We start from the raw sequence: 25,174 nt of genomic DNA on the forward strand, positions 1-25,174 counted from the left end.
ACATTCTACCCATGAAACTCTAGTTTGTTACCTTATTCTACCTATGTGCAATATTGATGAAATTTCCAATGCTACTTATTTTAAAGTTTCATTTGGATATAATAATCGTTTTCAACTAAATTCAATCGTTTAATTAGGGCAATGCTTCATTTTTTTGAGTAACCTTTCTAAAATTAGTAACAAGCATAACAACTTGGACAGTGGACACTGCTTCATCTGACCTTAAAATGAATTTGATTCATAATTAAAATGCAAAGCCTATTTCAAGGCATATTCTTTTTGGCAAGCACGCACTACTTGTATATTATAAATGCTATCAGCATTGACAAAGTTTGATGCTTTATTCTGCAACCCTCTTTTTCTAATGGAAAATGGAGGACCTTGCCTGTTGCCACTGCCAATGAGGCTACCACTTAGTTGATTCTGCGGCGGCTTCAATCTTTGACTCTACTACTACTTAGTTGCTGAATTTTTTTATTTTTTTATTTAATTTTTTTTTGTAGGTAAGAACAAAATTATTTTTGTTTATAATTTTTTAAACAGCAGGGTTGTTTATTTTGGATAAAATTGGTTAATTGAGCTCAATTTTTTTTAGTTTTATTATTGGTAATTTTTGTTGTTGAGCTATTTTTTTGGGGGCTTCTATATTTTGTTTTAGATTTTAGATCTATAAATTTTTTTTATGGTCACTAAAATGAGGAAAATGCTAGACCTACAAGTTTTCTATTTTTTTTATTTATAAATTATTGATGTGATAAATGGTTATTGGCAAATAAAATAATGATGTAAATGATGAGCCCATATGCGAACCAATATGAATTTGCTACCAAAACAGTTAGTAAAAATGTTGTAAAAAAGTTTTTGAGTATAGCATTACTCTTAAAAAAATCAACGGTATTGTTTAAGGGAAACAAAATATAATTTTATAGAACAAAATTGCTAAAATTAGTACATATATAATATATATATTTTTTTAAAAAAAAAAAAAATTGGGGAGGGGTGGCATTTGCCCCCTAGTCCAATTAATGGTGGCTCTGTCATCCGTTTTGCTTATGAGTAGCACTCCTTTTGCAGCTTCAACTCTAGCGTTTGTTGCCCAGAATTACAGTACAAATAAAACCCAAAATATATGGAAATATATCATCATGGAGCCAATACTAAAAACTAACATTTTAAATGAGTAGTCCCAACTCACAAGGAAGTAAAATTGAAATCTCAAATTCTGAGATTTTCTGTGGTGCCATATGGAACTAAACCATCTTGAGAAAGCAATTTCTTGATAAATTTGTTCACAAATTTTTTATTATTTTGGAAAGTCTTAAAATGCTATGATTTCATTCAACAAATCAACAAAGTTGTAACCTATAACTTATGTGTCCAGTAGCTTATTTTGATTAGTGGTTGATTGATTAATAATAATAGGGATCTGTTGTGTTAATTCATCATGTAGTTTAATGTGTGGCATTTTGAGATCCCTTCCCTGCCTACAAAGTATCTCATGATATCAACTTAAAAATGAACATTGGCTGTGGGTTCCAGTTAGCTCAACTGGTAAAGTCTCTATATAAGAGATCTGGGGTTCAATCCCCGCCTACACCAAAAACTAATTGGTGTCTTGGTCTGACGATAAAGAGCTACCATCAGGAGCGGACATTATAGGTTGAAACTCTCAAAAAAAAAAAAAAAAAAAAAAAAAACCATTGGCTTGATTGTTTGTTTCATCTCACGTTTGAAATATCAAAGGTAGTCATGAAGGGATTCAACTATAATTTTTGCATTTTTAGAGAAAACAATAAATATAAAAGATAAAAGTTTTTTTTTTTTAAAATAATTCCAAGCGCATCAGTTAACCATTTTTTTTATTTTTTGGGTAATTCCAATAAATTGTATTTGCCTAATGATCTCATTAAAACTGTTGTCCCTTTTTCCACAATATTTCAAAGAAAAATCCAGCTAAACCCCATATTATTATTATTATTATTATTATTAATGTTCTATCCTTCGAAGTAGTATCACTTTAAAAAATAATAAATCACTATAATAAATACAGTCACTTTTTTTTTTATGAGTAAAAAATACATGGCCACTTAAAAGTTAAAATCACAGTGGCACATATTCCATATTAATGACCCTTGAATATTTAAAATTTTTTTTGATAAAGTAATGAATGATAATGACAAATCAAACCTCCATGTAAAATAAGTTGCATTGCACTTTTCCCAAGTTAGAAAATTGATATATGTATCCAAAAATGAACCTATTAATGTCCAACAAAATTGTCGCATATACAAGACTCACCGAGTCGATGCTTTACGCCAAATCCCTAATGCGTGGTGCAAATTTAAAGCATTAAAAACTGAATAAGCTCAAGTCAACAACACAGAAATTCCTGCCAACTCAGCCTATCACCAAACAACACGTGGTAAAGTTAATAACTAATAAATAGTCTAAACGACGCTTAATTTAGTTTGCATCGAAATAATGTACACGACAAGTAGCACAACAATAGCTTAAAACTAAGCAACACAAGCACACTGGGATGTGTAATTGCTTCAATCTTTAATATATACTTTATTGTGGATCAAAATTTCAGTTAAGTCTATATACAGTAATAATTAATCAATGACTGGCTGCAAAAAAATTAATAATAATCATTGACGAACATTTTTAGATTTATTTTCATATGAATTTATTTTTCTTTTCAAATGTTCTCTACAACTTATAATGAATATTTGAAATTCAAGATATCAATTTCTTTTACAACTAGAAGTTTCATCATATATATTTTTGGCATGAATTTCAAACAAAACAATGTTGTCAATTGTGAATAAGACCACTAAAATAGCTAATAAACAGAATAACTAGGACACCACTTCATTTCGCCTAACATCAAAAAATTACGCAATCCCTGCATTTTTTTTTTTTTTTTTTGAGATAGATAAACTTCATTTTTGAGCGAATGTTGAAATTAAGTTAAACCACAAATAGTGCCTTAAATGAATTCAGGACAGTAGGCCATTACCACCTAACATAAAAAAATTGGCTCATTTTTTTGACACGCTCATAAAATGCATTCTCAATAATCTCAATTTTGGTCCTAAAATAATCACAATTTTGGTTAATAACCATTTCAACTCTTAACTAGTAAAGCATGACTTTTGGAACTAGGCAGCCTCATACTAGACTTTTCAATGGCTACATAAAGAAATTTCACAATATCAAACAAACCCACTGTATACGATAGGAAATTCTAATGTCATGTTGAATTCTGTGTTGACTAGTTTTGATTAGGAAAGATTTTGTGCCAGAGCATCACACATTTTCAATTAACTTGGATGACAATTTCCACAATATATTATCAGATGGATAAAAAACTAGAGTATATTCAACGTTACTGTACATGGGAAGAAATTTGTTCCTAGTTAGATCTCTTCTAAGAAAGTTGTATCAAGCATGAGGGAAGACTTCCAAGACACAAACACTGACAAGACTTTCTTTTCAACTTTTAATACATTCTACACATGACACTAGTTTGTTACCTATTTTGTACTAATATATATATATATATATATATATATATATGGTATAATTTATTATAACTATATGCAATATTGATGAAATTTCCAATGCTACTTATTTTAAAGTTCCATTTGGATATAATAATAATAGCGTAATCAACTAAATTCGATCAGTAGATTAGGACAATACTTCATTTTTTCAGTAACCTCACTGAAATTAGTAACAAGCCAACAAATCAACTAATTAAGTTTTTGTTTTATATATATATATATAAACTAATTAAGTTGTAACGTATAACTTATGTGTCTAGATTATTTTGATTAGTAGTTGATCAATAATAATAGGGATCTATTGTGTTAATTCATCGGGCAGTTTATTGTGTGGCACTTTGAGATCCATTCCCTACCTACAAACTACCAAGTATCTCATGATATCAGCTTAAAAATGAATATTGGCTTGATTTTTTGTTTCATCCCATGTTTGAAATATCAGAGGTAGTCGTGAAGGGATTCACCTATGATTTTTGCGTTTTTAGAGAAAACAACAAAAATCAAAGATAAAAATTTTTCTTATAAAAAAAAAAAAAGATAAAAGTTTTAAAATGGAAATAGCTATCACAAATTATGTAAACAAGTAAACATAGTGGGATTTATAAAAAATGACGAATCAAAATCCTGTCTAAACAAGTAAATACAGTGGGATTTATCACAAATGACGAATCAAAATCCCGTCTAAAATACGTTACACTTTTTGTGTTATGTTTAGAAAATTGATATAAATCCAAGAACCTAATACGGCCCAAAATATGGAGGGTCCTCATCTACAAGACTTACGGTCAATGCTGGTTGCCAAAATGTGTGGTTACATCAACAAACAAATGCACATGGCCACATTGTCTTTACAATAGCAAATTCCAATATCTCCTATTGCATCAAACTTACGGTCAATGCTTGTTGCCAAAATGTGTGGTTGCATCAACAAACAAATGCACATGGTCACATTGTCTTTACAATAGCAAATTCCAATATCTCCTATTGCATCAATGTAATTAATGTTGAATGTGCATGGGAAGAAATTTCATCCTAGGTCTTTTATGAAAAAGTTTTTCCCAGCACGAGGAAGACTTCTAGGATACAGACACTAACTAGAAAATCAAGGTTGGTTTCTTTTTTCCTTCAGTTTTTGACACTTTCAAATTTATAAACTATAGATTTTCTTGATGGTAAAATTAACACTCGACTCCACTACTCTTGCATTTCGAGAGTCCGTTTGAGTAATAAAGGCAGTAGTTTTTTGTTTTTTGTTTTTTCTCTCTCTCTCTCTCTCTTTTAATGCTTTTTGCTTTTTATCTCAATTTTTGTTTTCAAATAATCTAACTTTTTTTTTTTTCAAATAAACTAGTTTTTAATTTTTTCACACATTTAACGTTAAAATTACTAAAAACTATATTTCTTTTGGTAAACACTATAAGAATAAGTACGGACACCAAAACTCAATGCAATATGCTTGACTCATGCACAGTAAATATTGATACCTTCAAAAAGAAACCAATATCTAGGACAAAATCCATCCAATGTAACTAATTTGTTTTGCAACTCCACCAAAGAAAAAAAATTGTCTTTGGGAGCTCCAGAATTACATAAATCTCGTCTAATTTTTGTAAGGAAAAAGTTGATGGATACTATAAGAACATTATTTTAGAAAATATTTGAAGATAAGTCGGACTTTTAGCAAGAAAGAAAACTGATGTCTAGACAAATCAAGCTAAGGCCGACTAAATGGACTATATTCTTAATTTCTTATCTCAATTTGTTCCATATACAAGACTTATAGTCAATTCTTGGCATTTAAGAGTTGAACACCTTATCTAAAGTCCATGCTCTAAAAGCTTGAGAAAAAAATCCATTTAAACCAACACATAACAAGAAATTATAAAGAAATTAAAGAAAAAAAAAAGAATTGTAAAAAATAACGAAAATTTAATCTATGCTTAAATTCTTATAAGGATGAACACAATATAGCCTGTTAAAAAAAAATAAAGATAAAAAAGTCTATGTTTATTTTGTATGTATGATAAAATTTCCTGTCACAAAGGTTCATTAGTTTTCAAGGTTATGCCATCATTTTCCATTTGTACTCATCTTATTGCTGGCAAAGCAGCAAAAACAATAGATTATAAAACATGTTACTAATATCTTTTGGTGTGGATCATAGGATAAACAAAGTTAATGACGAATCTACCATTCTGAGATTAATTACTAGTTAAGTGTTTGACATCCCAACGAAAATCTATTATATGATAATTAGAATTCCAATTGATCATTCTTGAATTAAATTTTCTGGCGGGATATTAATTATTTTAGGTAAGGTAGTTTGGAATTGATCCTAACTCTCTAATTAAAAGATTCATGCATAAGAACTTTTTTTTTTTTTGTTAATTCAATCTTAACAACATGGGGAGGGTATCCTCAATCCTCATAATTCATAAAGAAGGGTCAACAATGTCATTAAAGTAAAAGACTCTTGATCATATTTCTATACATGCCACCATTGGTATGTTATTTTCATTATTTTTTCCCAATTGACGAATTCAATCCAGTTAATAAAGCTATTAATATCTGCAATAGGAACTTTAAAATGTGTGGAACTAGAAGTTTCATCGTACATATTGGTGGCATGAATTTACAAACAAAAGAACAAAAAAATATATTCAATTGTAAATAAGACCACTAAACTAGCTAATAAACATAACAACATTTGGCCGAACATCAATACATTATGCACTCCCTGCAAAATCTCTCTCTCTCTCTCTTCTTTTTTTTTTTTGAGAAAGATGACTTTGATTTTGAGGGAAAGTCAAAATTGGTTAAACCAACAATAGTGCCCTATTCCACAATGAATTCTGGACAGGAGTGCACTACTATTTGACATAAAAAATTCTGTTCACATCCATGACACATTCATAAAATGCATTTTTTAATAATCAGAATTTTTATTAATAATCACTCGTAAAGTACATGACTTCTGGAACTAATCATACTAGACTTTTTAAAAGCTAGCTTAGGCAATTTCACAACATCAAACAAACCTACCGTATATGATAGTGAATTCCTATATCACCTATTCCATCAAAGGAATGTTGAATTGTTCACACTAATATTGATTAGAAAAGATTCTAGGCCAGGGCGCATAATTTTTTCCAATTAACTTTGATGACAATTTACACAGATGGAGAAAAAAATTGAGTATATTTAATGTTAGTGTGCATGGGAAGGAATTTGATCATAGCTAGGCCTTTTATGTGAAAATTGTGCAAGCACTAGGAAGACTTCCAAAATATGGACACTAATAAGAAAATCAATATGTTATATTTTGACACTTTTTTTTTTTTTTCTAATAATTCAATAGTTACAATCAAGATGGAAGGATTTAAACTATAATTGTCTCTAACTCTCTGTTTGAAACACCATAAGGTGCTAATTGAGTAACAAACTTTTAAGTCAAAGCTCAAAAAAAATCCAAAATGATCACTTCACTCATGACTCAACTAAGTAAAACTATCTTATTATCACTATTACTAAATGTTTTTGTGTGTAAGCACAGATTACAAGTTAATATATTATAAATTTTGAGCATTGTATCATCATACCGTCCAATGAAATAAATTTGTTTTGCGATTAGAGGGAGGAATTGACAAACTCAGCCCATTAATCAATTTATGATAATTCACCTTTTGCGCCTTAGAATAGTTCAATCCAGCCTAGTTTTTGTAATTCCAATGAGGAGTATTTGCCTATGATAACATAAAACTTTTGTCCTCTTTTTCTTTGCAATGTTTAAATGTAAGATCCAGGTAAAGTCCACACAATATCCTATTATTATTACTATTATTATATAATTTTAGAATACAAGCAGTGATATTATCAGTTTATCACCTTAAAAACTTTGTTGCCAAACAATCACTACCATAATACAAGTAATGAATAAGTATTGACCAATCAAATTAACTCTAAAATGCGTTGCACTTTTCATAAATATAGAAAAATTGATATGTATCCAAATGAACCTAAGGACTACAAATAGAGGGTCCCTTCTACAAGACTTACTCAGTCAGTCAATCCCTAATGTGTGGTTGAAATTGAAAGCATCAAACAAACCGACTAATATGCTCAAACAAACTCCATAGAAAATTGATATGTATCCAAATGAACCTAAAGGACTACAAATAGAGGGTCCCATCTACAAGACTTACTCAATCAATCAATCCCTAATGTGTGGTTGAAATCGAAAGCATCAAACAAACCGACTAATAAGCTCAAACAAACTCCTTGAGCTCTATGGATGGATGCGTCCGCTTCCTATAAATAAATACGCCATTGGTACCATTTATGTATCACACAACCTAACAAAATCATAAATCAGTTTTATTTTGTTTTTATAAAAGCATATGATGATGAGAATAATAATAGCTGTCACTTTAAGCCTTCTCCTTTGTTTGCTCACTATTCATCCTCCTAACTTCTGCACTGCCACTGAGGTTCGTTGCATTGAAAGCGAGCGACATGCTCTTCTCAACTTCAAGCAAGGCCTTCTAGATCCTTCAAACCGGCTTGCCTCTTGGACTACTGCACCTGACGTGGATTGTTGTCACTGGGTCGGTGTTGTTTGCCACAACCGCACTGGTCATGTCCTCCAACTCCATCTCAGAACTTTTTATCCGCTTACAAATGACCCCCAATGGAATGCACAATATGAAGCTTATGAGAGGTCAAGGTTTGGAGGTAAGATAAATCCTTCTCTGCTTGATTTGAAGTATTTGATATACTTGGACCTCAGCTATAGTTGTTTCAATTATACTCAAATTCCCAAATTCCTTGGTTCAATGCGGAGTTTAAGATATCTTAATCTCTCCAATGCGGAATTTGGGGGATTGATCCCTCATCAACTTGGGAATCTCTCAAATTTGCATTATCTCAATCTTGGAGGTGATTATAATTATAATTTATATGTCATGAACCTCCAATGGCTCTCTGGTCTTCCTTTACTACAGCACCTTGATTTGAGTTATGCAAATCTTAGCAAAGCCTCCTATTGGCTACAGGAGATAAACAAACTCCCTTCCTTGTTAGAGTTGAGATTGTCATCTTGCAACCTTATTGGTTTCATCCCACCAATACCCAGTATTAACTGAAAGTTCAAAAACGTGTATAAACACCCTTGAACGTTTAGACCCCCAAATACAAAATAACCAATTCAAGCTTTATGACAAACAACAAGTGTGCGGAAAATGAACATAAGCTATAAACAGAATTGGAAATCAATCTAAGCCAATTATAAATCACATCCACAGCAGAAAATAAAAGGCAAAGATAAAGGGAAGAGAGATGCAAACACAAGGACAACACACGATGTGTTATCGAAGAGGAAACCGAAGCCCTCGGCGTAAAACCTCTCTGTCGCCCTCCAAGCAGTCAATAATTCACTAGAAAATGTAGTTGGGATACATGAACAGCAATAGACCCTCCAAGCCTAATCTACCCGATGTACCTAAGCCCTCCAAGCTTCTTGCTCCAACGAGGTTGCGCCGAACCTTTTTCTTTTCTAGCTTACCGGATTCCGCTACTAGACCGTAGCATCCGCCATCCTTGGCATCTTCCAATGCTTCCCAAAGCTCCAAAAACACTCAACACTCTAAATGGGTGTGGGTAGTGTTTGGATAGAAATCTCCTCTCAATAGGTATGACAATGAGAGAGGGAATGAGAAGAGACTACAAAGGTTTCTCTCTAAGAATGAGTAGCTCTCTCTAATTGGGTGGGTGTTTTGAAGAAACCTCTCTTAGGGTTTTTCTTTCTGAATAGCCACACATATCTTGTGGGAATGAGGGGTATTTATACTGGTGTGAGAATGGAATACGAAGAGTCAGTTTTTTTTTCCAAAAACAGGGCTGGCTGGCGACTTGACCTCGCGACTTGACTGAGTCGCGAGTTTAAGTCGCGAGCTAACTTAATGGCCAGTCTGGATTTTTGTCGTGTAGTGCTCCAGGTGGCGTGACTGTTCAGCTCCCCTGCATGCTCTGCACGTGAGCAACTTTTGGCGGCTTGCAAGCCGCAAGCCACCCGCGAGTCCTAGCCGCGAGTCTCTGCTTCACTGCACTGTCTTGAGCATTTCTTTACACTCTCTCACACACTACCCTTACATGATTCCCACCTAAATACAAGGTTTCTAAGTGCTATATTACAAGCAAATTTGTCATGGAATAAAGCCAACACATGGTTGATTAAATTCAACCTTACAATCTCCCCCTTTGGCTATTCCATGACAAAACACCCTAAAACAGACTCTAGACTTAAACGTGAGTTTGGGAACAATGGCAAAACTCACTCACACCTAAATCTAGAAGCTGTGTAGCTCTTGAATCATATGAACATGAATCTCCTGAAACACAACAATACACCATGATCATTGTAAGCAGAAAATCATATAATGCATATGAAACAGGCAATATGTGATCAAGCAAAGATGGAGTTAAGAAACAAACCATAGCTTGATCAACCAAGTGAACACCACAAGGTAGTGATCACAGTGCTCATTCACACTTGGAATGAACACAAGGACATACAAGTTAACAAGCACAAGGCAAGACACTTGTATGCTCAACACTCAACCAATGCATATCACACAAGGCATATGCATCTAGGAACAATCCTACAAGGGCACAAGAGTGACAGTACATAAACCAAAATGCATACCATTTAGATTAAAGTACTGATTTCAACATAGCATAAAGGCTGCACTAGGCAAGGTACATACCATAAAGCCTACAAACTATGCATAAAACATAAACCCTAAAAGCTTACACAAGCACATGGGTACAAAACACATTATATTGAATAAAAACTTAAACAATATAAACTAAAAGTGCTTAAAATTTCTCCCCTTCAAAATGATGAGAAGCTGTGATGCACTTGGAACATATATACTTGTAACCTGAAACACTTGCACAAAACATATTAGACCCTCAAGGTAAAGCAAGCAATACAAGGACAAATATAATGTAACAAGTAAAAAGCGATCAAGTAAACATGTTGTGAAACATATGAGAAACTTGATCAAACACCAAAACAGTCATATAGAAATGACTACAATGATCACATAGCAAAGCAAATGATCATCTGAACATGCATACAATGAAGCATAATAGCATAGGGATATATGCATGTCCAAAGCACAAACATGATGCAATGAGAACAACAAAGCATAACTCAAGGCACCATAAAGCCAACAAGAAAACAAACAGAACAAAGTTTTCAGTTAACACAAAGTCTTCTCCCCCTTGGTATATGCATCTCCCCTATGGAATATCTCTCCCCCTACAAATGTGCATGAGAAATAAAATTTCTCCCCCTAAGGATGTGCACAAGAGTCATATAGAAATGACAAAATACTCCGAAACATTCTCTAGAGTATACTCTCCCCCTTTTTGTCAAGAATAGACAAAAGGTCAAGAAGACACGAGGGCAAGAGATGAAGGAATGAACAATGCTAATGATGCATGAGGGGTGCAAGATGAATGAGAAAATGAAGCTCAAACCTAAGACAAAGTAACATGCTACAAAGTATAAGGTAAGCATGACATGCTAGGATGAAGAAATAAGGTAAAGACCAATGCATGACAAGGGTAACAAAAGTGTGTGCAAGAGGTGGCTAAGTGCAATGCATGACCAATGCATGGAAAATGCACATGTGGGGCAAAGTGTGCAAAATACACAACTAATGAACCAAACATGTTCCTAATGAGGAAACATGAGAAACCCCAAAGTTTGGTACTCATCGGAGTCCAAACAAGCGAGAAAATGTCTAAGAGGCATTTTATCAAACACCTAGCATGCACACTATGAACAAAAATGTGAAACAATGCATGAACATCATGAAATCCACCCTTAATACATGTTCTTTCTGCCACAAGGGGCCAACATCCAATGCATATCAACAAAAGAAACCAATCCCATGAAGAAAATTGACAAAAAATAAGTTTTCCTAACCCCTATGATGAAAATCCCAACCAAGAGCACAAAACTCTCCAAAACATAATCTAAGGATCAAAATCAATGAAAAGAGTTTATAATTACCTTAGAGATGTTAATGGATTGAAAAACCATTCAAAATTGGTTGGGTTTTGATGTAAAAATATTGAAAGAGGGGTTTTAGAGAGGATGGGAGAAGTTTAAAACAAGTTTCCCACGAAAAAGCTCTTTAAAAAGCTGATTCTGGGCGACTCGCGACTGGCGAGTCGCGAGACAAGTCGCGAGTGAGCCGCGAAACCTCTCTGTCTGAACTCGCGGCTTAGACTCGCGGCTTGCAAGCCGCCAAACCGAGTAGCCAAAACTAGCAGCTTGCTGGCAGCTCGCGCAAGTAGCCAAAATGAGTGGCCAAAAATTCTGATACTTGTTTTTCAAAACAGAACATGTTTAAACATTGAAAAACAAAGTAAGCACTAAACATAAACACAAAAAATGATAAAAATCACTTCCAAAAACATATAAAATGATCAAAAATCTTTTTGGATTAATCCATATAAGATTGAGCACACACACATCACATTTAGACAAGTACAATCTAACAAATGAATAAGACATTCATTGAACATTAGGCAAGTGTGTTATGTGTGTGTATCAAATGTGGAATAGTCCTTAGTCTAGAGTGAAGCTTCAATGATCAATTCAATCAAGTCATACACAACTAGTACTAAGTCAAGTGGTCTATCTCAATTATAGAAATGAACATATATGACCTCCCACACAAAAAAAAAATGATTACATAAGATTGAAGCTTTTCATTTGGCTTCTTACAATTCATATCATTTGATCATTTTGAATCAATACAACTCATTTTGAGCACTACATCTCATTTTTGAAATTGATGCCTGAAATTTTTGATATTTCAATTTGATGAACAAGCCTTTGGCTTTTTGGGCATCATACATTTTCATATAAGTCGCTTTCCCTTTTTCCTAGTCGAATACTAGTATGTGCGACGGCTTTTGCAGCTCATTATCTCTTTTCATTTTGAGATAAACATTTATTGAGCTCTTTAAGCAATAAAAATAAAAGAGTGGGAAGAGATATAAGCACAAGTCTACGCATGTATCAAAACCAGCATGACTATTGACTAATCATTCATGACAAGCTTGAAGATCGATTTACAACAATCACACAAAGATGTCAAGATTTTTCCCACAAAGATATAGGTGCAAAAATAACAAGCTAAGCTCGTAAATGCACAAAGCCATTTGTACAAAGGTACAAGGCCAAACTCACATGTGATATGTGCTCAAACATATACGATCAAACTTTTTGAATTTTTTACTTTTTATGTGGTTTTGGATTTTTTACTCACACAAAACTGAAATATAAAAGTAAGATCAAAAACAAAAAAATGCATATAAATAGATGCAAGATGCACAAAATGCATGAAGTTATGACATTTAATGCATGAAGGGTCCTACAAAGATCGAAAGAATTAGATTAAGGACCAAAAGAGCAAAGGCTCAACCATAGGAACCCTTTCTCATCCAAACGGAACGATTGTTTGAAATGAGTGTCTCAAGAGAAGTGAGACGAGGGTTGGAAGAATGAGAACCGGAGATGCACATAGACAAGGAGGTAAGAGCATTAACCACTTTCTTCAACAACTTACCATTTTCCATCCAATCCGGTTTAGCTTTCAAAGCACAACTTCCAAAAAGCTCAAGTTTCTCTTTTCTTTTAATTCTCTTAAGAGCTTGAAACTTAGAGCAATGGGGTCTTAGATGACCAAAGACACCACAATGGTGACACACAATGTGTTTAGGTCTACTAGGCTTTTTGGGAAGGGATCTAGCAACATGGTTTTGTTCCCTCTTCAACTTATGACATTGAGGTCTTATATGAACAATCACACCACAATGGTGGCAAGTTGGAACAAACTTAGATCCATCCAAAGCCTTAGGTTGAGACTTAAACAGAGGCTGTGACTTAACAGTCTTTCTCTCCACATTTTGATTTCTTTTGTGTGGAGGAACGTACACCGATTTGTCCTTAGAGGTAGAATAGACATTAGGCACAAGATCGGGTACCACAACATGATTGCAACACATATTATCATCCATTTTATCAATGGGTTCAGCAATCAAACACTTGGCATGCATCTTAAGAGATTCATTCTCACATTTTAACTCATCAACAAGTTTGTTAGACAAAACAAGTTTAGCATCCAAATCCATATTCAAACATTCAAACTCTTTCAGTTTTTTAAGAGAAATTTCAGCAAGTTTTTTATATTTCTCAACCAATTTGTTGGATTCATTGAGCTTAGCAATCAAATCATCCTTTTCACAAAATAACTTACTCAAATTCTTTTGAAACTTCTTAGCATTTTTCTTCAAGAGTTTGTCAACAACACCCATAGATTCAAATAACATGTCATCACACTTATGAGAATTAACACTCATAGAGGTATTTTCACAAACACGTGGCATGTTACATTCATCACCAACCAAATCATGCAAAGAGTCATACAAAGCACAATCCATGGCAAATAAACACAAGGGGTCAAGGATCACACTTAGGTATTTAAACCACAACAAGTGTACCCGCTCTGATACCAAATGAAAGTTCAAAAACGTGTATAAACACCCTTGAACGTTTAGACCCCCAAATACAAAATAACCAATTCAAGCTTTATGACAAACAACAAGTGTGCGGAAAATGAACATAAGCTATAAACAGAATTGGAAATCAATCTAAGCCAATTATAAATCACATCCACAGCAGAAAATAAAAGGCAAAGATAAAGGGAAGAGAGATGCAAACACAAGGACAACACACGATGTGTTATCGAAGAGGAAACCGAAGCCCTCGGCGTAAAACCTCTCTGTCGCCCTCCAAGCAGTCAATAATTCACTAGAAAATGTAGTTGGGATACATGAACAGCAATAGACCCTCCAAGCCTAATCTACCCGATGTACCTAAGCCCTCCAAGCTTCTTGCTCCAACGAGGTTGCGCCGAACCTTTTTCTTTTCTAGCTTACCGGATTCCGCTACTAGACCGTAGCATCCGCCATCCTTGGCATCTTCCAATGCTTCCCAAAACTCCAAAAACACTCAACACTCTAAATTGGTGTGGGTAGTGTTTGGATAGAAATCTCCTCTCAATAGGTATGACAATGAGAGAGGGAATGAGAAGAGACTACAAAGGTTTCTCTCTAAGAATGAGTAGCTCTCTCTAATTGGGTGGGTGTTTTGAAGAAACCTCTCTTAGGGTTTTTCTTTCTGAATAGCCACACATATCTTGTGGGAATGAGGGGTATTTATACTGGTGTGAGAATGGAATACGAAGAGTCAGTTTTTTTTTCCAAAAACAGGGCTGGCTGGCGACTTGACCTCGCGACTTGACTGAGTCGCGAGTTTAAGTCGCGAGCTAACTTAATGGCCAGTCTGGATTTTTGTCGTGTAGTGCTCCAGGTGGCGTGACTGTTCAGCTCCCCTGCATGCTCTGCACGTGAGCAACTTTTGGCGGCTTGCAAGCCGCAAGCCACCCGCGAGTCCTAGCCGCGAGTCTCTGCTTCACTGCACTGTCTTGAGCATTTCTTCACACTCTCTCACACACTACCCTTACATGATTCCCACCAAAATACAAGGTTTCTAAGTGCTATATTACAAGCAAATTTGTCATGGAATAAAGCCAACACATGGTTGATTAAATTCAACCTTACATTAACCTCTCAACTCTCACCACACTTCATCTTTCATCCAACAAGTTTGAAAACACTTCGATCCTGTTATGGGTCTCTGGTCTTCATAATCTGGTTTCTCTTCATCTATATTTCAATCAGTTTCATGGTTCAATCCCTTTTCATCTCCAGAACCTAACTTCACTTAGGCACCTGGACCTATCTCTCAATGCTTTCAACTCTTCAATTCCCAATTGGCTGTATAGTTTGAGTCATCTTGAACTTCTTAACCTTTACACCAACAAGTTGCAGGGTACAATCTCTAGTGCCATTGGAAACCTAACATCTATTATCAGCATAGATTTGTCATTCAATGAACTTGAAGGAAAGGTTCCAAGATCTTTGGGTAATCTCTGCAACTCAAGGGAGATTACATTGTCAGGCAACAAATGGAGTCAAGAGATATCTGAAGTCTTTGAAAGTCTATCAGGATGTGTTTCAAATGGACTAGAGATCTTGCAATTAAATGATGCAAAATTTAATGGGCAGTTGACTGATGAACTTGGGCAATTTAAAAATCTAGCCATCCTTCATTTGGGGTATAATTCTATTTCTGGTCCAATTCCATGGTCTATAGGAAATCTTTCCTCTTTGAGATACTTGAACCTTGAGACTAATCAAATTAATGGAACTGCTACTCAAATTTTTGGACAACTTTCAAAATTAGAGTATCTAAACATTAATTTGAATTTGTTGGAGGGTGTGGTGTTAGAAGTTCATTTTCCCAATTTTAAGAGATTAAAAGCACTTGTTGCATCTCAAAACCGACTTACTTTAGAAGTAAGTGGCAATTGGACCCCTCATTTTCAAATCAACAATTTAATTTTGGGATCATGGAATTTAGGGCCAAAATTTCCTTCATGGCTTTGTTCACAAGAGAAACTTTTGAACTTGGACATATCAAACTCAGGGATTTCAGATGCAATTCCTCCTTCATTTTGGAAATTGTCCTCTCAGTTCAATTATCTAAATATCTCTCACAATCAAATCTATGGAGAGATTCCACATATCCAATTGGTTTTCCCTACTTCTCCAATAATTGATATGAGCTCAAATCACTTCAAAGGTTCATTACCATCTATATCCTCTAATGTGAGCTTCCTTGATCTTTCTAACAATTTACTATCTGGATCTATTTCTCACTTTTTGTGTTACAAGATGAATGAGCCCAAAAATATGCAGTTCCTCAATCTTGAAAAAAATCTTTTATCAGGGAAAATAAGTAATTGTTGGATGAAGTGGCAAAGCTTGCTTACCTTAAATTTGGGAAACAACAATTTCTCTGGTACCATTTCAACATCCATTGGATCTTTAATTAATCTTAGATCTTTGCACTTATACAACAACAAATTCTCTGGAAGACTTCCATCCATGTTGAAAAATTGTAAAGATTTGTCTACTATTGATATTGGCAAAAATGAGTTTGTTGGGAGCGTACCTTTGTGGATTGGACATAGACTTTCACGCTTGATGATTCTTAGCCTTCCCTCCAATCATTTCCATGGTCAAATACCAAAAGAACTTTGTGCTCTAACTTCACTCCATGTCTTAGACCTTTCACATAATAAACTATTTGGAAGCATACCTAAATGTGTTAACAATTTCAGTATGATGGCCAGAACTAACAATTCAAATTCTCCCCGTTTTTTGCTTGATTGGTCAACAGTTTATAATGATGCCCCTTTTGAAAGTCAATTGCTTGTGATTAAGGGAAAATCTCTTGAGTATTCCACCATACTTCCACTGGTATGTACTATAGACCTTTCAAACAACAGTTTATCAGGAGAGATTCCCGAAGAACTGACTGGTCTCCAAGGATTACAATCATTGAATTTGTCATTTAATATCTTGACTGGAAGGATTCCTGAGAATATAGGTGATATGAGATCAATAGAATCGATTGATTTCTCAGTAAATCAACTTTCAGGTCAAGTTCCTCAAAGTATGTCAAGTTTGACATTTTTGAGTCAGTTGAACTTGTCAAACAACAATTTAATTGGGAGAATTCCTTCAAGCACTCAGCTACAAAGTCTCGATGCATCTAGTTTTTTTGGAAACAAACTTTGTGGACCTCCACTTACCGATAACTGTACTATAAAGGATGTACAACCTAACACTGAGAGGAAAGAAAGCAAGGTCTCTAGTGGACTTAATGTGGATTGGTTTTATGTGAGCATGGCACTTGGATTTTTTGTTGGGTTTGGGGTTGTGTTGGGTCCTTTACTATTGAACAAGCAATGGAGAGTTTTGTACTTTCAATTTCTTGATCAACTAGAGTACAAGCTTAGGGGTGTAGTGTTACAAACTTGTTAGCTAGCATTGTGCTGTAAGACTCTTAATATTTAGTACAAATATCATGTAATCTTATTAGTCAATAGTTTGATGGTTTCTGTATGATCTTCAATCTGGTTAATTCTTGTATTACTTGATATATTCGCTTCAATAAAATGTATGAATATGACGTTTCTTCTTATGAACGTAACCATCAATGGAAGTCCAATTTGTAGTTTTATTAATATTCCTATAGATAAAAAGTACATTTTAGTTTGTAGAAGCAATTGATATATTAAAAATAATATAAAATACCTTGCAATGATGCCCATTTTTTCTGTATAATCTCTTAGTGATCACTCTGTAAAGCCTCAATGAAAAAAGTGTAAGGTTGAATTTATTCAACCATCTAGTTGGCTTTATTCCATGCCAAATTTGCTTGTAATTCAGCATTTAGTAACCCTGTATTTAGGTGGGTTTGATGTAAGGGTAGTGAGTGAGATAGAGTGAAGATTGCTCAAGAGTGTGCAAGAAAACAGAGACTCGCGGCTGGGACTCGCGGGTGACTCGCGACTGCAAGCCGCCAGAAGCAGCACACATGCCAAGCATGCTGGAAGATGAACAGTCATGCTAGCTGGAGCACTACAGGACAAAACAGGACAACTGGCCATACGGTTATCTCGCGACTGGATCTCGCGACTTGGTCAAGCCGCGAGCCACCCCTGTTTTGTAAAACCTGATGTTTCACATTCCTCTCTCACTCCAGTATAAATACCCCTTTTACCCACGATTGAAAGAGAGCTTCCAGAGAGAATTTTGAGAGAGAAACCCTAAAGAAAAACAAGATTGATTCACCCACAATCTATACCTTAGAGTCTCTTCAAATTCCTCAACTCTCTTCCTCTCCATTGTCAAATCCTTGAGAGGCATTATACCAAACCTGGTTCTCACCATCATCATCACTGTGAGACAGTTGTTTGGATTTCTGGGAAGCAGTTAGGAAGGAACCAATCTTCATTGGTTGATGCTATGGTCTAGTAGCGGAATCCGGGAAGTTAGAAAAGAAAAAGGTTCGGCGCAACCTCGTTGGAGCAAGAAGCTTGGAGGGCTTAGGTGCACTGGGTAGATTAGGCTTGGAGGGTCTATTGCTGTCCTTGTATCCCAACTGTATTTTCTAGTGGATTGTTTACCGCTTGGAGGGCGGCGGAAAGGTTTTACGCCGAGGGCTTCGGTTTCCTCTTCGATAACACATCGCGTGTTGTCTTTGTGTTTGCATCTTCCTTCCTCTCTATCTTTGCCTTTTTATTATCTGCTGTGGATTTTAATTTGTTATGGCTTAGATAGTATTTAATCAATTCCATACTATAGTTTATGTTAAGTTTCCGCACACTAGTTGTTTGACATATTGCTTGAATTGGTTAAGTTGTAATTTGGGGGTCTAAACGTTCAAAGGTGTTTATACACATTTTTTTGAACTTTCATTTGGTATCAGAGCAGGTACACTGATATTGGTTTCATTACCATTGTGTGATCCTTGACTCCCTTTTGAGATGGATAGGTCTCAATCCCTAAATGCACCTCCATATTTTGATGGTAGTAATTATGCTTTTTGGAAGGTTCACATGAGAGCTTTTCTATGTTTTATTGATGAATTTGTTTGGGATGCTGTTGAGACTGGTTGGACCAGACCTGAGGCAGCCAAATCCACTTGGGATAAGGCAGCACTTGCTGCATCCAATGCTAACAGTAAAGCACTCAATGCTATTTTCTGTGGTGTGTCTCCAGATGAATTTCACAGGATTTCTCACATTACCATTGCCAAAGAAGCATGGGAGATTTTGGAAACCACCTATGAAGGCACGAAGAAAGTGAAAGACACCAAGTTACAAATGCTGACCACCCGGTTTGAGGAGCTCAAAATGAGTGAGGATGAGTCTTTTGACTCTTTCTATGGGAAGCTAAATGAGGTGGTTGTCAGTAAGTTCAACTTGGGGGAGAAAACGGAGAATTCAAAGATTGTAAGGAAGATCCTTCGATCAATGCCGGAAAGTTTTCGTGCTAAAGTGACAGCGATTGAAGAGAGCAAGGACCTTGATGACATCAAAGTACAGGAGCTGGTTGGTTCTCTGCAGACTTATGAGATGTCGCTGCCCAATCAACGGAAGAGTAAATCTCTTGCTCTAAAGACCATTAATGAGAAGGTGGAAGATCAAGACTCATCGGGCTTGGTAAACTCGAGTACCATTTACACAATACTCGAGAATACCAAGCTTGAGTACTTTTTATAAATAAAATGCAAAAAAAAAAAAAAAAAATTACATAGTACTCGAGTTTGGTAAACTCGAGTACTGTGTAATTTTTTTTTTTTTTTTTTTTTTTTTTTTTGGGGATAAACAACAAATAAACATAAAGATAAAAATAAGTAGCTTTTTTATGTTTTTATTTATTTAAATAGAAGCATTGTAAAATATAGAGATTTTAATTTCGAAATATGAATTTAATTTCTACATTAATTAAAATTGTTCATTGTTTTCTCATAAAAATTGTTCACTGTTTTCTGTATAAACAATTTCTATGATTTTGCATAAAATTATTTTCTGTTCAGCATTATTTAAGAAATTGTTCGCTCTCTTTTTTGTATAAATTATTTTCTGTTCACTATTTAAAAAATTGTTCATTGTTTTCTCATAAAACACCTAGTGAAATCGTGTTTTCTAAATTTAAATGCCAAATCTGAATGCTTTTTCATGTTTGAATTTCACAATAATCGAATATATTTTTCTACATTGATAAAATCTGTTTCTACATTAATAAAATTTTCCCTCTGCACATCATATTTACTATATATTCAAATCTGCTTACTGCATTCATAAAATCTGTTTTCTGCATTAAGTAAAACTGTTCACTGTTTTCTCATAAAAATTGTTCACTGTTTTTTGCATAAACTATTTCAAGCATTCTGTATAAAATTATTTTATGTTCAGCATTATTTAAAAAATTGTTCACTCTCTTTTTTGCGTAAATTATTCTTTGTTCACTGTTTAAAAAATTGTTCTCTGTTTTCTCATAAAACACCTAGTGAAATCGTGTTTTCTAAATTTAAAAACTAAATTTGAATGCTTTTTCATGTTTAAATTTCACAATAATCGAATTTGTTTTTCTGCATTGATAAAATCTGTTTCTACGTTAATAAAATTTGCTCTCTACACATCATGTTTACTGTATTTTCGAAGCTGCTTACCCCATTCATAAAATCTACTTTTTGCATTAATTAAAACTGTTCACTATTTTCTCATAAAAATTGTTCACTCTTTTTTGCATAAATTGTTTTTAGCATTGGCGCAGTTATTGCACTTATATGGTTTTTGTGTTTTTTTTTTTTTTTAAATATGTAACCATATGAATAATGGACAAACTCCATGAAAGAAAAATGAATGATTTGTATAAATCACCTAATGGTAAATGCCTCGAAAAATTCAAATTTGTAAAAAAGTTCGAATTAATTGAATGTAGAACTGTTCACTAAGTAAAACTATTTTCTGCATTAAGTGAAACTGTTTACTGTTTTCTGCATAAACTATTTCTAGCATTCTGCATAAAATTATTTTCTATTCAGCATTATTTAAAAAATTGTTCGCTGTTTTCCCATAAAACACTTAGTGAAATCGTGTTTTCTAAATTTAAAAGCCAAATATGAATGCTTTTTCATGTTTAAATTTCACAATAATCGAATTTGTTTTTCTGCATTAATAAAATATGTTTCTACGTTAATAAAATTTTCTCTCTACACATCATGTTTACTGTATTTTCGAAGCTGCTTACCGCATTCATAAAATCTATTTTTTGCATTAATTAAAATTTTTTACTATTTTCTCATAAAAATTGTTCACTCTTTTCTGCATAAATTGTTTTTAGCATTGGCGCAGTTATTGCACTTATATGGTTTTTGTGTTTTTTTTTTTTTAAATATGTAACCATATGAATAATGGACAAACTCCATGAAAGAAAAATGAATGATTCATATAAATCACCTAATGGTAAATGCCTCAAAAAATTCAAATTCGTTAAAAAGTTCGAATTAGTTGTGTAAGGTTGAATTTAATCAACCATCTTGTTGGCTTTATTCCGTGCCAAATTTGCTTGTATTTCAGCATTTAGTAACCCTGTATTTAGGTGGGTTTGTTGTAAGGGTAGTGAGTGAGATAGAGTGTTTGAATGCTCAAGAGTGTGCAAGAAAACAGAGTCTCACGGCTTGATCTCGTGGGTGACTCGCGACTGCAAGCCGCCAGAAGCAACACACGTGCCAAGCATGCTATAAGTTGAAGCGTCATGCTAGCTGGAGCACTACAGGACAAAATAGGACAACTGGCCGTTCTATTATCGCGCGGCTGGAACTCGCGACTCAGTCAAGCCGTGAGTCCAAGCCGCGAGCCACCCCTGTTTTGAAAAACCTGACGTTTCACATTCTTTTCTCACCCCAATATAAATACCCCTTATACCCACAAAAGAATGAGAGCTTCCAGAGAGAATTTTGAGAGAGAAACCCTAGAGTAAAACAAGATTGATTCATCTACAATCTTTACATGAGAGTCTCTTCAAATTCCTCAACTCTCTTCCTCTCCATTGTTAAACCCTTGAGAGGCATTTTACCAAAACCTTTTCTCACCATATCAATTACTGTGAGAGGGTTGTTTGGTGTTCTGGGAAGCAATTAGGAAGGAACCAATTTACATTGGTTGATGCTATGGTCAAGTAGCGGAATCCGGGAAGCTAGAAAAGAAATAGGTTCGGCGCAACCTCATTGGAGCAAGAAGCTTGGAGGGCTTAGGTGCACTAGTTAGATTAGGCTTGGAGGGTCTATTGATGTCCATGTATCCCAACTACATTTTCTAGTGGATTACTTACCGCTTGGAGGGCGGCGGAGAGGTTTTACGCTGAGGGCTTTGGTTTCCTCTTCGATAACACATCGCGTGTTGTTCTTGTGTTTGCATCTTCCTTCCCTTTTATCTTTGTCTTTTATTATCTGCTGGGTTGTGATTTTAAATTGGCTTAGATTGTTTACCAATTCTGTTGTATAGCTTTTATTCATTTTCCACACACCAGTTGTTTGACATAAAACTTGAATTGGTTAATTTGTAAATTGGGGGTCTAAACGTTCAAGGGTGTTTTTACACTATTTGAACTTTCAAGTTGAATGTAGAAAGTCTAGAAAAATCGATGGAAAATCAGTGAATGTACCAAATCGTGAAGGTGTATATAAGATGTACAGATAGTCTAGACTTGTTGAGAAATTTGATTTCGTTGAAAGTACAAAATAATGAAAATTCAATGGAAAAGTATGTACGTTAGATGTATAGATTGTATGTATTTGTTTAAAAATTTGAATTTGTTGAATGTACAAAACTGTGAAAACTCAAGGAAAAATTGTGTACATTAGATGCACAGATAGTACGAATTTGTTGAAAAGTTTGAATTCGTTGATTGTGTAAAATCGTGAAAATTCAAATGAAAATTGAAGAACATAACAAATTGAGTAAACTTAATGGAAAATTAATTAAATTAGATGTACAGATCATCCAAATTTGTTTCCAAATTTGAAGTCATCAAATGTACAAATTCGTGAAAATTCAAGTCAAAACTATGTACTAATGTACTAATCATCTTGATTTGATGAAAATTTTAAAATTGTTGAACGAACAAAATCGTTAAATCTTAATGGAAAATCGAAATTGTTGAACGTACCAAATCGTGAAAATCCAATGGAAAGTTGTGTACATTAGATGTACAAATATTCTGGACTTGTTGAGAAATTTGATTTCGTTGAAAGTACAAAATCATGAAAATTCAAGAGAAAATTGTGTACATTAGATGTACAGATCATTCGAATTTGTAAAAAACAAAATTTAGATGTACAGATTGTTCGAATTTGTTGATTGTATAAAATCTTGAAAGTACAAAATAAAATTGTGTAAATTAGATGTACTGATAGTCTGAATTTGTTGAAAAGTTTGATTTCATTAAATGAACAATATTGTGAAAATTAAATGGAAAATTGTGTACTAATGTACTGATCATCCGAATTTGTTGAAAAATTCGAAATCTAATTTACACAATTTTATTCTGTACTTTCAAGATTTTATACAATCAACAAATTCGAACAATCTGCACATCTAAATTTTGTTTTTTACAAATTCGAACGATCTGTACATCTAATGTACATAATTTTCTCTTGAATTTTCAGATTCTGTACTTTCAACGAAATCAAATTTCTCAACAAGTCCATAATATTTGTACATATAATGTACACAATTTTCCATTGAATTTTCATGATTTGGTACATTCATCAATTTCGATTTTCCATTAAGATTTCACGATTTTGTACGTTCAACAATTTTGAAATTTTCATCAAATCAGGATGATTAGTACATTAGTACATAGTTTTAAATTGTTCACTGTTTTCAACAATAATTGCGCCAATGCTAAAAACAGTTTATGCAGAAAACAGTGAACAATTTTTATGAGAAAACAATGAACAGTTTTACTTAGTGCAAAAAAAAAGATTTTATGGATGTAGTAAGCAGCTTCGAATATACAGTAAACATGATGTGTAGAGAGCAAATTTTATTAATGTAGAAACAGATTTTATCCATGCAGAAAAACAAATTCGATTATTGTGAAATTCAAACATGAAAAAGCATTCAGATTTGACTTTTAAATTTAGAAAACACGATTTCACTAGGTGTTTTATAAGAAAACAGTGAACAATTTTTTAAACAGTGAACAAAGAATAATTTACGCAGAAAAGAGAGTGAACAATTTTTTAAATAATGCTGAATAGAAAATAATTTTATGTGGAATGCTAGAAATAGTTTATGCAGAAAACAGTGAACAATTTTTATGAGAAAACAGTGAACAGTTTTACTTAATGCAGAAAATAGTTTTACTTAGTGAACATTTCTACATTCAACTAATTCGAACTTTTTTACAAATTCGAATTTTTCGAGGCATTTACCATTAGGTGATTTATAAGAATCATTCATTTTTCTTTCATGGAGTTTGTCCATTATTCATATGGTTACATATTTAAAAAAGAGAACACAAAAACCATATAAGTGCAATAACTGCGCCAATGCAAAAAACAATTTATGCAGAAAAGATTGAACAATTTTTATGAGAAAATAGTGAACAGTTTTAATTAATGCAAAAAACAGATTTTATGAATGCGGTAAGTAGCTTCGAAAATACAGTAAACATGATGTGTAGAGAGCAAATTTTGTTAACGTAGAAACAGATTTTATCAATGTAGAAAAACAAATTCGATTATTGTGAAATTTAAACATGAAAAAGCATTCAGATTTGGCTTTTAAATTTAGAAAACACGATTTCACTAGGTGTTTTATGGGAAAACAGCGAACAATTTTTTAAACAATGAACAGAGAGTAATTTACGCAGAAAAGAGAGTGAACAATTTTTTAAATAATGCTGAACAGAAAATAATTTTATGCAGAATGCTAGAAATAGTTTATGCAGAAAATAGTGAACAATTTTTATGAGAAAACAGTGAACGGTTTTACTTAATGCAGAAAATAGTTTTACTTAGTGAACATTTCTAC

The 25,174-nt window shown here is 33.8% G+C and overlaps 1 protein-coding gene across 1 annotated transcript in view; it reads left to right on the top strand.

Annotated features, from left to right (window-relative positions):
- The window catches only part of LOC115972745 (receptor-like protein EIX2), a 70,679-nt gene that overhangs the window by 17,754 nt on the left and 27,751 nt on the right, over positions 1-25,174 (top strand). The window contains exon 2 of the mRNA XM_031093005.1: positions 15,393-17,539. Within this exon, the coding sequence (XP_030948865.1) occupies positions 15,393-17,539 (2,147 nt within the window). The remainder of the gene's footprint in view (positions 1-15,392; positions 17,540-25,174) is intronic.

This window comes from Quercus lobata, unplaced genomic scaffold (genome assembly GCF_001633185.2).
Source record: "Quercus lobata isolate SW786 unplaced genomic scaffold, ValleyOak3.0 Primary Assembly Scq3eQI_73, whole genome shotgun sequence".
In the NCBI taxonomy this organism is placed as follows: Eukaryota; Viridiplantae; Streptophyta; class Magnoliopsida; order Fagales; family Fagaceae; genus Quercus; species Quercus lobata.